The sequence below is a fragment of the Amphiprion ocellaris genome, chromosome 14 (genome assembly GCF_022539595.1).
Source record: "Amphiprion ocellaris isolate individual 3 ecotype Okinawa chromosome 14, ASM2253959v1, whole genome shotgun sequence".
Classification (NCBI taxonomy): domain Eukaryota; kingdom Metazoa; phylum Chordata; class Actinopteri; family Pomacentridae; genus Amphiprion; species Amphiprion ocellaris.
Window position 1 is genome coordinate 5,784,098 of NC_072779.1, and position 16,656 is coordinate 5,800,753.

The 16,656-nt window shown below is 38.2% G+C and overlaps 1 protein-coding gene across 3 annotated transcripts in view; it reads left to right on the top strand.

The window, feature by feature from the left end:
* Positions 1–15,788, top strand: part of LOC111563190 (prolyl 4-hydroxylase subunit alpha-2) — a 30,229-nt gene extending 14,441 nt beyond the window's left edge. For 2 of the 3 annotated variants that reach the window (XM_055017479.1, XM_055017481.1), the window contains 10 exons: positions 1,225–1,464; positions 3,146–3,342; positions 4,660–4,836; positions 5,235–5,305; positions 5,755–5,854; positions 9,140–9,193; positions 9,834–9,899; positions 11,167–11,235; positions 11,706–11,802; positions 14,656–15,788. In XM_055017479.1, coding sequence (XP_054873454.1) covers positions 1,225–1,464; positions 3,146–3,342; positions 4,660–4,836; positions 5,235–5,305; positions 5,755–5,854; positions 9,140–9,193; positions 9,834–9,899; positions 11,167–11,235; positions 11,706–11,802; positions 14,656–14,726 — 1,142 coding nt within the window. In that variant the 3' untranslated portion in view covers positions 14,727–15,788. Of the gene's footprint in view, positions 1–1,224; positions 1,465–3,145; positions 3,343–4,659; positions 4,837–5,234; positions 5,306–5,754; positions 5,855–9,139; positions 9,194–9,707; positions 9,768–9,833; positions 9,900–11,166; positions 11,236–11,705; positions 11,803–14,655 lie in introns of all 3 variants that reach the window. The other variant, XM_055017480.1, reaches the window with a different exon arrangement.
* The last annotated feature ends 868 nt before the right edge of the window (positions 15,789–16,656 follow it).

Consider the following 16,656-nt stretch of genomic DNA (forward strand, 5'->3'; position numbering starts at 1 on the left):
GCTTGGGTAACTCATTAAAGGACCAATGCGTAGCAGTATACTCTGCTGTCTGCAATATGATCTTGTTTTATACTAGCAGTAGGAGTTAACAAAGACAGAAATCCTCTAATTGTACACGTACTTGCTAGATTGGAACTGTAGTCCCATTCCAGTGGCATTTAGACACAAGTGGGATACAAAACAGGTATTGACATGTGTTTACTTGTGCATACTTTTGCAGGTATGTGTCTCACACCTGCTCAGTTGAGGCACAAGTCTGTTTGCATATGTGTATCTGCTTTTCATGTAGGATCGAGACATGTAAGCCCAAAAAAGCGAAAACCAAAATATCATGGAAATGTGAAAAAAGAGACACATTAGATGTTTACTAAGGGGAAAAAAAGATTTACGTTTTGAAATTTTGGATGTTGTTTGATGATGCCCTTTATTTCATAAGTCAGTCAGAAACAACTCTTAATAAGACAGACATGACTGATCCCATTAACCGCATCACAAACAGTGCAAGAGCAGATGCCTGATATAGATAATTAGCCTTAATACACTAATACACGTAATATATTAGTTTATGAATTGAATTCTGAGTGTCAAAACGATTGAGGCTCCATTTCTCAGCAATAAAGTATGCTCAGTAAGTGGAGCAGAATGTCTTCTAATCACAAAGGGATTAGTTACATCACAGTGTTGGCGCCTGAATAGATGGAAGCAAGGCAAATTGTAAACCACTTGGCTTAAAGCACGATATATATGAGTGTATGTTGTGTGTTTAGCCAAGTATATAGTGCTAAAAATGCTAAATACATGTCCTTTAAGTAAAATGTGACTTGTTTTTCTTATTCATCTAAACATGCACCACTTGATTTCATGCCTCTTTAGTACTGTTTGGTAAAAAGAAGGAGTTTGTGTTGCTATAAAATAATTTGGGTATTATCCTGAGTATTAATTAAGAATAAATGTCAGCACTGAATATATTTTTTGGGAAAAATGCCGGCTGCCTAGTAGGCCTATAAATCTTTGATACTTTACTGCAACCGTAACTAAAATATCAGGGTTCTAGTCATAACTTAGCATTCATTTCACTGAAATAAAAAGCGATAAAAACAAACTATCACAAACAAACATCTAATAACTTGTTTTTCAAAAGTGTAAAATGCCATTTGTGATAAATTTGTTGTGAAACTTTTTTTGTTGTTGTCATTAATTAACTTTTATTTAACCCCTCTCCAGGAATGCACTCCAGTGCTGTACTGACAGTGGACGACTGCTTTGACATGGGCAAGACGGCGTATAACGATGCAGACTATTACCATGCTGTTCTGTGGATGCAGCAGTCCTTGAGGCAGCTGGACGATGGAGAGGAAGCTGTGGTTTCCAAGGCAGACATTTTGGATTACCTCAGCTACTCTGTTTACCAAATGGGTGACCTGCCTCGAGCCATTGAGCTGACACGGCGGCTGGTGGCTATTGGTAAGGAGCAGCAAGTGCAAGTGAAACAGTTGCACACCGATACACTTCACACATTCTGTCATTCATTGATCTCAGCCCGAGTAAGACACGGTATTTGTCTTTTAACCATAAACAATGGGTGAAAGGGTTCATGGGTTAATGGGGTCAACCTTTGAAAAACTAAAATAGCACCTTCAACACGTGTTTTAGGACCACTGTTGAGTTTTCCGGTTGCTTCCCATGACACATACAGACACCGGTCAGCCGACCACTACAACCGCAGTCCTCTCTGGTGATGTAATTGATGGTTTGGCTTCTTCCTCTTTCACTGATCACTACAGTCCACCCTCGTCTCTGGCTGCACTGCTGCTCTGTGCTTGCCAGAGCAGGAGGGTGTTGTCCTTTCAAAGTAAGGGCTTGAGGCTTCAAACTATTATTTTAGTCTCCACATCAAGGCCTCTCTTGACAGCTCCAGGCCATCTGTCATAGAGCTGTGGTCTCCTTCTTTTCAATTGAAATGAACTGAGATAATACCCTAGAGCAGAGGTAGCAGATGCAGACCTACTTTCTGCCATTGAATGTTACAAAAATAGCATAATGAACACTGAAAATGCACACACAGCAGCTCCTGCACACAGAAATACCCCAGGACATTAACCCAGTAAGACTAGCGTGTTGTTTTGTACAGGTACTGCAAAAACATCAAGATGTGTGTTGATTAGTTATCTTTGGGCAGAGTCAGACAGGCTGTTTTCTCATGTTTCCACTCTTTATCCTGAGCTACGTTTACTGACTGTTGGCTGCTTTGTGTTGTACAGAACATATTTCCCAAAGTGTTGAACTGTGTCTTTGAAATAAATCACCATAAAAATACTTAAACAGTACCACAGAGCATATCCCTAAACCAGTGGTGAACTGAAATGCACACAGTTGGCCACATCTAGTATGAAAACTCATTATCTGGACTGTACTGTGAAGCGCAGGCTAGATTACACAAGGAAGAGAACACAGGAAATGCATGAAGACGACTGGAAGGAAGAGAAAAAATGTCTGCATCTCATTTCCCACATCAGTATCATTTTTGCAAGTATCAGTTCATTCCATCAAGATCTTAGTGTTTATGAAGCTGTTATTATGCTAGACAATTACCAACTAAATGTGTATAAATAAATAAATCAATGTATTACAACATTGCTGTAAAAGAGAACACTTAGTGGTTTGTTTTGTTTGTTGTGTCCTTGTCTACAGTGCTCCTAAATGAAAATGACCTCAGGCAGACTATGGTACTGTAACTCTCTTTATTACTGAGGGTTCAGTGTATTCTCACAAAACACCACGAGGGGGGGGAACTCGTTCTAATGCAATTCCTCCAGTATCTCAAACTCTAACCAAATAACATGAGGGAGATACAGAGGACTGACAGTAGTTTAACAAGTAAGCTTAAAAAAAATAATAATAGTATGACTGCACTATAAAATACACCAGTGTATGTAAAAGTCCAAATGTTGATTAAAAGTACTCATTATGCAAAATAATCCCTGTCAGTGTGATGTTAAACTGTTGAACGTTCACTGTGACGGACGGATCAACACATGAAAAGGACAGCATTGTTTAAATACCGTTTTAATACAGTGTTTCAGGTTATTCTACCCCTTTACGGACTATCTGAGGCACTCACAACCAACTGTTTTTGTACTGACAGACTCCACCCACCAGAGGGCAGGAGGAAACCTCCGATATTTTGAGAAGCTACTGTTCAAGCAGCTCCAGGAGTTGAACCAGTCCTACCAGCCTGCCTCCGAGGAGCCCATCCAGCTGGGAACCTACAGTAGACCTAAAGACCATCTTCCAGAGAGGGAGGCCTATGAGGCTCTGTGCAGAGGAGAGGGGCTGCAAATGGTAACACATGAAGAAGAAATAAGGGCCTGTTAACATTGATGCTGCATGTAATAAGACCTGAAGTAGAGAGGCAGTCAAAAATACTTCATCTTATACATCTTAAGTGTTAACTTTTTATGAAACTAAATCTTTAAGTAGCCACTAAGAAAGTTTAATGTAGAGCCGAAATGAAAGAAAAGTTGACTATAAACATGTTTTATGTTTTCTGATGCTGTACTAATACAAACTTGAATCGATTTCAAGTTTGTATTAGTTTGTATTAGATTTGCAATTACTAAATCTCAAAGGTTGCAGTGTAGGGTATACATTGTCTAGCACATATGATCCAAGGTTTAAACTGTTCACTCAGTAGTTTTACAAATTCTTCCTTTTGTGTGACAGTTACATTTATGAGGATGTCTCATGTGGATGTGGTAACGCTTGGATGCTTGACTTAAAATTTTATCGCTAATCAAATCGCGGTTGCAGCATTTGGAAGTTATAGTCTCTATTAGATATTTTTACCAAATTGTTCAGTCCCAGTCCAAACCATCATTAGCAAAAGTTTGTCACAGTTAAACCTACATCAGTGAATCAGAAAGTGTATTTGGTGTTGAAGAGCAATGTACAGGAGCCCAACTATAGTAAGAAATATGTCATTTGTCCTGTTAAGTAGTGCAACAAAACTATAAAGGACCAGAATTGCAAGTGTCTATACATGCAGCTTGTATAAGAACCTGAATGGTTACATCATGATTGTGTAAGAACTTATCTTGTAAGACAAGATTTGTCTCAGCAGAGAGCAGTCCAAAGAAATCCGATTAAAGTTCCTTGAATTTGAGATAAATAAGTTTTCCTGTAGCTGTCATGGAGTACTATTAATTCTCTGATACACATAACTATAACTTCAAACTGATGCAAGTGGAAAGTTTTGAATCGTAAAGCAGCAACAGCTGGAAAAGTTAGGTTTGCATCAACAGTAACTCATCACAGCTCTGATACAAAAAACGGTCAGTTAACAATAAAATGAGGCTCACATCTGAATGTACTAATAAGGACACAAGAGCGACTCTAAACTTTATTCCATAGAGATTCATGTCGAAGAAACATAAGTAAAGAGAGCTTAAGACAAAAAAATTAAACAGACATTTTTTCTCTAGTCAGTCTTTAGCACAGGTTAGACACTAGTTGGCCTTGGCATCATGTAGTGCTGCTTCCCCTTCCCACAAGACTGAACTGGAAACACGTCATCGCATACTTATTAGAGCAAAGTGAATAATTCAACAAAAATGATGCAGAAGATTTATTACTCTCTTGTTGTTCTCGGTATTTTACCAGACTGAAGCAAGACGTAGCCATTTGTTCTGCCGCTACCACGACGGTAGAAGGAACCCTCGTCTCCTGCTGAAGCCTCTAAAGGAAGAGGACGAGTGGGACAGCCCTCACATCGTACGATACCTGGACATCCTGTCAGATGAAGAGATTGAGAAGATTAAAGAGCTGGCAAAACCCAGGGTGAGACAAGAAACAATTATTAAATAAAATTTCACATTTGCCTCTTTAAAAAAGGGCCGAAATAACAAAAATATTTAGTTTTCCAAAATTCAATGAGACCAAAGTTACTGCTGGAGCAGAAAAGGTGCACTTTTTTTGTCAAAAGGAAATGCTAATTAAATTGTGAATCGTAATCATTCTTTCAGTCTTACATCCCCAATGTATAAAAGTTGTTTTCTGAATCTGAATACAACTTTAACTTATAAGAATAAGTTATATAGTATGCTAGATATATTATGTAGGATTAATGGCTTAGAGTGACAAAATGTAGATATATCTGAGCATAAAAAATGAATAAACTATGATGTATAATGTGTTTGTTTATATCTGTGTCTGTTTTATTGTTACTGTTTATTAAGCTTGCCAGAGCTACTGTCCGTGACCCCAAAACAGGTGTCTTGACCACAGCCAACTACAGAGTGTCAAAAAGGTAACTTGTTCTTTGGGTTTACTCTTGTGGATTTTAGTCATTCATACATAGTTACATATGCCATTATTGTCACTTCTTCCTATATATTGTTAGTAATTTATTGCACGGCTTTGTAATTCTTTTTTGTGACTCTAGAGGCCCTGCCTTTACCCCTAATTATCACTTTCACTGTAAACCGTTGTGGAACTTGTTCAAGAGAAATTACTTAGCCTTACACAACACACATGCCTTTGGTAAATAGCACTACATTGTGATGATGGGACATGTACTGCAGTCAGCAAAATGCAAGTTGAATTAGGTGAAAAGCAGAACTAATAGGTGAGATTTTAAAGAGCGGCGATTGCTTCATATAGCAAACGAATTCTGACAGGAAAATAATGATGATTACTGTTGTGTTTTAAGGGTTTAAGTGTGCATCACTGTGCTCATATACATGTCTGCTTCTCCAGTGCATGGTTGGAAGCTGAGGACGATCCTGTTATTGAGAGAGTCAATCAGAGAATAGAAGACATCACTGGCCTCACAGTAGACACAGCTGAGTTACTGCAGGTAATGTTCTATATTCTAAACAATTACATGAATTACTATGTTCTCCTAAATCTGATATGTGGCATCCGATCAATGCAACTAGTAGGTAGATACAGTGAAAAGGGTTTAGTTGCAAGCCTCAGTTTTTAAAATTTTGTGTCTAGCCACACTATCCTGTTCTATGATAACATGATAATAAAATAAATTCCTTTATTCTTAAACTGAAATATGAAATGGGAATAGCCATTGGCGCCTCCACTTAGCAGAATATATGACTTACTGGATTTAAATCCAACAAAGATTTATGTTTATTTACTTGTCTTAACTACTTTCTCTTTTGACAGAACACATTATAGATTTTACTGGAGGTGCAACAATTAATTGATTAATTGTCAGCAACTCAATCAGCAACTACTTTGATAATCGATGAGTCAAGTTCAGTAATCGTTTTGGAAAAAGTCACATTTTTTTTGATTCCAGCTTCTTAAATTCCAATATTTTTTGGTTCTTCTGTCAAACTCCTGTATGACAGCAAACTGAGTAACTTTCGATTAACTGGGAAAATAATCGACAAATTAATAGACACTGAAAATAATCAATAGTTGCAACTAGCTATTACTTATGACCTTTTTGAGCAGTTGAATTTGACAAGCCGGGCATGATTAAAAAAAAAAAACAAGAGCGGAATAAGAGCGACAGCTAAAACCAAGCTCTAAAAAAGTCCAAGGACAATCTCCTGGTTCGTTTCAGCTTTACCTTAGCTACATCAATCTCATAATATCAGTTCGCAAAAGTATTAAGTAACATACAGTTCAAACGTGCTCATACAGAAGTATGTACGTTCCACAAGCCTTTGAGTTTCTTTCCATTGATAAACTGCGTCCACTATGGTAACGATCATTATTCTCCACAAGCTTCTCCAGCACCCTGACACCTTTTTGATTGGGCTGACAGCTCAGTAAGGATCAGTACAAATGAATAAATGTCAAGAAAGACGGTCCGACATTGAACTCACACACACTACTATTATTTATAAAGAAAACAAACTGTTTGAAGTGCAGTTAACTTTGTTTTAACAAGTTACAAAAATTTCTTCAGGTATTGTTTTAAACCTTTTAAAGGTACTGTGAATTGTAGGTAAACACTGTAAAGAACCAGCAACTGTTTAACCGTTTCTAAAACTATTTATTGCTGTTAGCAATCTCTTATTGATTCATGTCTATAAATGCATCTTTAGACTGGGCTCTCATGTAGTCATCTGGCCCTAGCTCTTCCCCCCTGAGTTTGTTGATGTTTTCTCTCTTGGTTTGAAACTTTGTCTGGATGTGTGAGATTTCTGACTCACGTGCCAGCATCATTCCTCTGGCAAGCTTTGAGTCACTAAAAAAAATTTGTGATGAATGATGGTTGCTCAGTAGGATGTCCAGGTTGACCTATGAGCTGGAAATTCTGCACCTCCCAAGAAAATATCAAGCCAAGAAAGAAAACATGCAATAAAGTCAGAAGAGCCATCTTTAGAAGAAGACATGTACCTTTCAGCAAGGGAGAGTTGAACCCAGCCTAAAGATTTATACATGAGGATAAAGAAATGAATAGTAAAACCAATAAATGTTTATTAAAAAGTTTTAACCAAGTTGCTAGTTCAATTAAAAAAAAATAGCAATGCTGACATGGTGTTAAAAAGATTAGTAGAAAATGAAAAATAAAGCGAAATAAAGACAGCTGTGGACAGAAAGACATGAAAATGGGTGAAAGCGAAAACACCGGAATAAGACGAAGGATTATGTAAAATCAGGTGCAGAAGAATTTAAACAGTGACACGTTATTCATTATTTTGCCTCTGTACACCACCACAGTGGGTCTGAAATGAAAGGAAGCTGTCAAGATCTGATTGAAGAGTGGACTTCAAGCATTACTTCAAGGGCTTCAGCAACATTGTTGCCTTCACTATGTAGGAATAAGAGCCATTTCCCTCCATTTTCACAGATATAAGATGAATTTGACAACTGACTGATCAGCAGTTTCATAATCAATTGTGATGGGTTTCCTCGTTAGTTCACGACAAGTTCAGGAGAGCAAAGGTCTAGATTAGATTTTAAGTATTGAATTTGCGTTTGGTAGCTATTTTGGTATTGCCAATGCAAGTGAAAGAGGCCATTGTTAGGTTGAAAAAACCCCAAACAAAACAGACCTTTGAGACGTAGCAGAAATTTTAGGAGTCACCACATCAACAATTTAGCATGCTCTTTAAAAGGATGAATGTGCCGGCAAGTTCAGCAACATCCAAAGGCCTGGAAAATCATAGGGACAGCGAATGTGGTGCAACATTCAAACCGCTGGTGACATCAAAGAACAGAAAGGCCAAATTACAGTTTGCCAGAAAATGTATGAAAAATGAAGAAGGAAAGGGCTCACGATCCACAGCATATACATACCACAGCTGTCAGACATGGTGGAGGCAGTATTATGGCATAGGTATGTATGGCTGCCAATAGAACTGGGTCACTGGTGTTTATTGATAATGGGGCCACTGATAGAAGTAGCTGGATGAATTCTGAAGTGTTTTGGCTTAGATTCTGTCAAAGGAAGTTTTTCAGTACACATGGATGATAACCCAGAACATGCATACATGAAACCAAGAGCTACTTAAGGCAAAGAAATGGAATGATTTTAAATGGTCAAGTCAGTCGCCTGACCTCAATCTTCCTGAGCTGCTTTTTACTTAGTCAAGATTGGTATACAGAGGCAATATTATACAAAAAGTATCACTGTCCAAATACTTCTGGACCTGGCTTTAGTGTCATGGCACAGAGGCAAGTATTTTGAAGAGATTTAAGTGATAGTGCTCAATCCATAGCCATGCACAGTCGCCTTGCAGGGTTATTTATGCACCCACCACAAAACAATGAAAATCAACAGGTGTTTGTTTATGGTGTTCAAAACTTTGAAAAGTTGATCTTAAAAGCCTCCACAACATCCTGATCTATCAGAAACCATGTCGCAGTCACTTATGGTAATCCATAGATCTAATTTGTCAGCAGTTTGTCATTAGAACAACTATTTTCTGTCGAAGAAAAAGTTCCTGTTTAAGTTAATAATCGAGTTACAGATTGTTGCAAGAAATTTCATATTTAAAGGCACCCATTGTGACAGGATTGGTAGGAGTGCACATTTGTGCTTTTAGGTTGTGTGGTATTTGCGCAAGTTATGTCATACAACAGAACAACAAACAGTATCGTATCCAGTGGACAGAAGGGCTCATTCATTACCTTTTCCTGTGAATCAAATTTGCCAATGACTGACCAGGTTGCAAACTATGGAGTTGGAGGACAGTATGAGCCGCATTACGACTTCTCCAGGGTAAGTTCACTTTTTGTGTGCAAGTTTGTGTGTGTGGGTGAAAATTCTGCTTGACATGCTTCCCACATCTTCTGAAGTTTGCCTGACCATTGCTGTGGACATCTAAGCCATGTTTTCTCATTTTATTGTATCTGGCGACCATCCATGCGTATCATCTCTAGCTTTATGTGCTTTATGTGTGCAGCTCATTGCAATCAATCATGTCTTGTTCTTTCATTGCTCCTCTGAGAGAAAGAATGCAAATAAGGAAAATGATGAATGATAATGTGTACTACGGATACTCCTTAAGGAAATAACTTCATTATTCGAAAACATCTCACTTTTTCTCATTATATTCTCATTTGCATTATATACTTTTAAGTATACAGTTTGAAGCTGCTTTAACTTCTTTAAAAAAAAGTGTACTTATGATAGCAGATTTCAATTTGATTTGAGTATAGTTTGTGCCCTTTGTGGCGGACTCCTAGTGTGAGTCTTTTTGGTGATGGGTTAAACATATAAACATCTGTTGCAGCGTCCTTTTGACAGCAACCTCAAGGTCGATGGAAATAGACTTGCTACCTTCCTAAACTACGTAAGTAACGTGTGTGTATGCAGTTCGTTGATCATGTATTTTCACTCTTAAATTTTATCTTTGTAGAAAGATGAGCCTGATGCTTTCAAAAGATTAGGCACTGGAAATCGTGTGGCAACTTTTTTAAACTACGTAAGTACGTGCATCCAGTCACCGTTGGTTGAAGGCTGGTGGTGGCAGTCACCTGAAATCTGCTCTACATCCTTTTGTTTTGCTTCACGGGCATAAGCATACGCTCTGGCTCAATCTTGGACTTGGATTGATTGACCTTCATGGAACTGGCCTGTAGTGTGGCACTAATTGACCTTCCGTGTGGCATTACAGTTCTGTAGTTTAAAATGTAGAATGATGTGGCGAGAGGCTGTAACATTCTGACAGATTTTGGGTAGATGATACTCTAAAAATGGTGCTGGATAAAAATCAGATCGCCTGGATGACTGACAAACGCTTGTGGATGAATATGTAAAAACTATTTTGTTCTGTCAATCAGTTCCAGTACATATTGTGGAGAGTTTTGTTGGCCATTCCCCATTAACATGCTAGTAAAGAAGCCACGTTTTTCTTTGCCCTTGCTAACACTGACCTTTACAAAATGGAGAATTAGAAAATGAGAGAAGCTTTTGTTTGTACTGTTGTATTTTTTCCCCGATATAACCAGCAACTGATGTACTGTTTAACATGTTACACAACTTGTTTTTGTTTGGGTGTACTATTCATCTATAATGAATTTAAAACTTCTTATAAACTAAAGTTGATTATAAGATGGGCATGATCTAATGGTATGTAAGGACAGAATACAATCAAACCTTTGTCATCTGGAAGGAAATGAAGGCCAACTAGCTGAAAATACTACAGACTTATATAAAGCAGTTAAATCCTCATATCAAGCCATTACAAAATTAATTTAGCAGAAAGCGTTGTGATGACAATTGTTCCACAATTCCTCAGATGCATGATGCTGAAACGTAAATATAGCGTAAGAACAACATCTCATAAAGTCAACAGTCATTCAGGACAAAGTCATGCTTGAATCGTGGACAAACTGTAATATGACATAAAGTAATATGAGAAATAACTGATCTTCACACCTAATTAACATGAAATAAATGTCATTTTAATATTAAAGAATGTGATGAAAATCACATTTATGGTTTCTTTTTTATTATGCACCACTCCTCCAGCAGCAAGTTCTATATTTTTACGTGAAATGACAGAATATGAAAACCTGATAATGTCAGTAGTAATACATGCATCCTTCAATATGTTGACATGTTACATGTTGTTCTAAATTGAAACAGCAGTATATGTATTGTTAAGATGTTAACAGATTGTTATTGAGTACCTTTGTGCATTCAGAAACAGAGACAGAGTTTCCAGCTGGGTTGTTTTCTTTTGTCAGATGAGTGATGTTGAAGCAGGAGGTGCCACAGTCTTTCCTGACTTTGGAGCTGCAATCTGGCCTAGAAAGGTAACAACAACAGAGTATATGTTCCTGTGTTGTATGTGTGAGTGAGTGTGAGTGAGGACGTACTTTTAATGTTTCAGTGTTTATTGTATGTTTTACTTGTCATGTCCTTGGACTGATGTATTATTGTGTGATGTGTGGCAATTTATCAAAGGTCATTCCTCCAGCTGAAAGTCAGCTAGAGGAAGGGATATATCTTTTTTGTTGTTTTTGTTGTTCATCTTATTTGTATGCCACCTCTTGGCCAGGTCGTTATTGAAAATGAGAATCAGTTCTCAACTAACTTATCTGGTGAAACAAAAATAAATAAAATATCAGTGTATGTCTGCCACAGACATCTCTCCGCATGAAATTTTGTGCTCAAAGACTTATTCAATCCAACATGTCTCGGTGTCTCTTAGATCTTTAATGTCTCCTCTCCGTTATGCACAGTGGGTGTTACCATTTTATTCCTGGTTATCTTGTCTTCACAGGGGACAGCAGTTTTCTGGTATAATCTGTTCAGGAGTGGGGAGGGAGACTACAGGACCAGACATGCTGCTTGTCCTGTCCTAGTAGGAAGTAAATGGGGTGAGTCAAAGTTTAGATTTATATATACAGGGTTTGAATTTAATAAAGGTCTCATCTGGTGAAAATCCACTTTATTGTGTTCTGTATGTATTAAAAACTTGAGAGGAGTCAAATAGGTTTATTCACTCACTAAAGCCGCTTCTGCTCACCCTAAAATGTCTCAGCCATGAGCAATTCACGACAAATGTTCTGCTGTTTGCTGCAAGAGTGAACTCAAGAATCGTCATGCATTCCAGAGAGTTGCTTTTATTATCCATTGCAGTGTCCCTACAACAACAGAGAAATCCTGAGCCTCAGCTGGTTGTGATTAGCTTTGATTGTATGCCTACTGTTCAGAACTTTTGGAAAACTGTATGTTAAATGCTGAGGGACAATGGGAAATAGTGGAAACTTTAAGGTTGAATTAAAACAAATAAAGCAGGACTATGTGGGTTACTGTGTTTTCGTGTTGCCGTCTGTGCATCATTGCAATCTAAACTTAGCTGGTGTCAGCCTTTTATATCTGCTTGCTTCTCTCTTACTCACTATACCCACATAAATTTAGCTATGTTTACATGTAAAATGCAAAAGTCTTCAAAAAAGGGGCACAATATAATATATATAATTAAATATATATATTTAAAGGGAACTGGAAAATGGAGACGTTGTAGTAAAGAAAAACTCTCATCTTTGCTCCATATTAAGAAATAGGAAGTCACAGAAAGAAATTTTCCAAATGACTGGAAGTGACGGCTTTTTTTAGTGGCATCAGTGTAGTGTGTCATGTCTGCCATCAGCCACCCCTTTAAGCAAAGAGCATCTGTGGCCTAAACTCCGTGTGGACATAGTTGATGATTGTCTTCTGGACAACTTTCAAGTCAGCAGTCTTCCCCGTGATTGTGGTTGGTTGTAATGAACTAGTCCAGGGGTCAGCAAACACTCAAAGAGCCATTTGGACCTGTTTCCCACAGAAAAGAAAACACCAAGAACCACAAAACCCTTTTGATATTTAAAATCAAGATAACACCGGCATACAGTCATGGAAAACATTATTAGACCACCCTTGTTTTCTTCAATTTCTTGTTCATTTTAATGCCTGGTACAACTAAAGGGATATTACCTGAAGAATACAATGAACACGACAAAAAAATGCAGCTGATTCCATGATACTTTATGTCCTATTTGACATGCTTAAGCTTCATTGTATTCCCAGAGTATATAAGAGGACATTTCATGTCATAAGCAGCACTGCACATGTAAAGACCTAGAGTGGTTTCCTGCTGACATTTAAGCCGTAGCACAACTCAGAAGTTGTCAGCTCTCACATAATGTCTAAAACAAAATTTATGTGAAGCCATAAAGGCAGCCATCTTGGCACTGCTGGAAATTGGCATGCGTGAGAGACAGGTAGTGAATAAACTGAAGGTCACCAAGACAGCCATTCATTACACCAAGAATAAACAAGCCCAACATGGTTCTACCAAATTTCTAGCTGGTTGCGGCAGGAAACATCTTTCTACCCACCAGATGACCATCACTCATCTGTTCCTGTGTCAGGAATTGTCATCAGACCTCCAGGAACCTTAAAAATGAGTGGGAACTGTGGAGAAATGTGACTTGTTCTGCAAGGACGGTTGGAAACTGACTTCTTGAAGCTGGTCTGAAGTCACACAGGGCAGGAAGAAGCCCTTCATGAACGAAAGGCAGAGGAAAGCTGGTTACTCTTTGCTGGGGATCACAAGGATTGGACTGTTGATGATTGGACTAAGGTTCTCTTCAGGAATGAATCCAGTTTTCAGTTGATGCCCACTCCAGCCAACTTACTGGTTAGGAGGAAGCCTGGAGAAGCTACAAACCAGACTGTCTGCCCCTACAGTGAAACATGGGGGTGGATCAGTGACCATCTGGGGTAGTTTCAGTCTGGGTGGAACAGAGCAAATGAACCAGTTCATGTACAGGGCTACTCTTGAAACCAGTCTTCTTCCATCATCTGGAAAACTCTTTCCTGCCTCCAATGACTGGATTTTCCAACAAGACAATGCCCCTTACCACATGGCAAGGTCAGTTAAAGCCTGGATGGAGAACCAGAACAGTGGAACCATGCCTTGGTCTGCTCAATCACCAGATCTAAATCTGATTGAAAATCATCAAACTCAAAATGGAGAACCACAAGCCCAAAAGCAAAGCAAATTTGTTTGAATTTGTGCAACAGGAATGGGCTGCTGTGACAGCAGAACAATATCAGAAGCTGGTGGAGAGCAGCCAAGATGCATGGCTGCAGTCATCAGAAACAATGGTTATGAATCAGTACTAACTCCTGTGTGGATCATGTGACTAAAACAGACAGAAAAGAAAACATGGAATGCCTAAAAGCACTGTTTTTGGAAGTACAATACCATAGCTAATGATGTAAGAATTTCAGTGATTTGGGTTATTATCAAGAAAACCATGGAAAATGTCCAGATATCAGCTCTTAAATTCAACTTTTATGAGCTATTTTTGTTGTTATCATTATGTTTGTCCAAACAAATGTACCTTTAGTTCTACCAGGGATTAAAATGAACAAGAAATTGAAGAAAACAAGGGTGGTCTAATAATTTTTTCCATGACTTTATATTAAGTACAAATGGTGAGGGTATCACAGCTATCAAGAGAGATAGAATCTTTGTGTTTCAGGGGACAGTAAAAGCAATTTAAGCTTTTCATTGCCAGTATTATCAGTATAACAGGGATTCCTCCAGTAGAGTAGGTGTATGTATTCATTTATAGGTGTCTTTTTTTATATTCTGTAAAATCCGAATACACTTGCATCACTTACCTGCCGATGCTATTTTGTTCTTCAATTGTTATTTTTGTTTTGTTTTGTTTTGTCAGTGTCAAACAAGTGGATTCATGAACGAGGACAAGAATTCAGGAGGCCCTGTGGCTTGACAGAAGTGGACTGAAGTTTACCCCACATCTATGCAGCATATGACCACATTCACACACACACACACACATACATGTGCACACATACTTCGTATTGTCTTGATTCTAGCAATTCAGACACATTCTGCATCACTTATGTAAGTGTTCTCTCCTTCAACTTGTCTGCATGATGAACAGCCCAGGAAGATACACCCCACAGGTGTGTGGGATCTAACAGGAAATTATCTTTTCTTCTTGTACTGCAAGATTTAGAGCTCTGTACTCTGTCACACAGTGCCACACTAGCCCACTTTGTTAAACAAATGAAATTAGAATTAATAAAAGAAAATAATACCTATAAATGGAATTATCAAGTTAAAAACAAAACAACACCATTGCATTTGTTTTTTTCCAGAGGTGCAAAATATTTAGAGTAGATTGAAATAAGTCCAGTGCTAAATCTTCCCACAAATACGTCTGTGTTTAAGCTCTCATGTGAACAGTTTATTTCATTGCTTTTACAACTTTGAACAAATCACCAGCATTAGTCGTAATACAGAGAACCCATTAGGCATTTAGGTCATTTACACATTTCTTAACAAACTAACATTTAATTTTCTTACACTAAACACTTCTGAATATGAACTGAGTGAAGAAAAAACTTGTGTTAGCTCTTGACAAATAATGAAATAACAGCTTTGGTGAGGGACTCTGACCTGTGGACTCAACTGTAGGTTTTTATGACAAATCCTTCCTGTGTTGACTGTTGACCTCGGCAATGTAATCCGAGAAACAGCTCCTCTGTGTTGGTTATTTGAAATGCAAATGAAAGGCTTTAAAGAAAAAAACAACACACCATCAAATGAGCTTTAGTGCCATACCTTCATTGGTAACAGCTTTATTTTGTCATTTCATACTTTATCATTTACATCCAGCGTCTCATCCATCACATTCAGATTGGACAGAAATATCTTTCCTCCAAATCAAGTCCATTATGTGTTTATTTATATAGTGTTTAAATTATTACACTGTTGTTACATTGTATCCTCTTTTTACAAGATGGCCAACAAGAAAGTCAATAAACAGTGCCTTTTCTTAAATTTTTCTGTCTTTCTTCACTGTTTCCTGTATTTCATATTCTGCGGTCATTCACTAACTTGTTCACCGTCCTGCATTGATTGCTTTATTAGTACTAGTTAGTTTTTAATTGCAATAAGCACCTATGGTCACTGTGCAATTTATTATCCTTATATGTTATTGTTATGCCATCTGTATTTATGAGTACTTTTTGGTCAGTGTTGTGGGCAGAAAGAATGCATGAACAGCTAATGGTAATTGGCTGTTTTAATATCCATCCATCCAATATCTATACACCACTTAATCCTCATTATGGTCACGGGGGGGGCTGGAGTCTGTCCCAGCTGATGTAAGGCGAAGGTGGGGGACATCCTGGACAGGTTGCCAGTCTGTTGCAGGGCTACACAGAGAGACAAACAAGCACACTCACTTTCACACCTTTGGACAGTTTAGAATTATCAATTAGCAGCATGTTTTTGGACTGTGGGAAGAAGCCGGAGAACGTGGAGAAAACCCACACATGCACAGGGAGAACATGAGACACCCCTGGTCCAGGGCGGGACACAAACCAGGATGTTCTAGCTGCGAGGTGACGGTGCTAACCATCAAGTCACTGTGCAGAACCTGTTTTAATATATCGGCACCAAATGCATATACAGTAAGGACTGTTACTAGATAGGAAGTTCAAAAAGAAAAAGATTCTGGTTCAGAGGTCTGAATGGGCCATGTGCTGGGAGTCAAACCACTTAAAATGGTCACTGAATGTAGGTGGATATACTCAAGGCATATGCAAAGTGATGCTCTCTGAATTCTTCTCCTGGGCCTGACAGTTGAACACCTGTCACAGCCAATAATGTAATAGTTTGCTCAGGATCAGGAAAACTGCTTGCA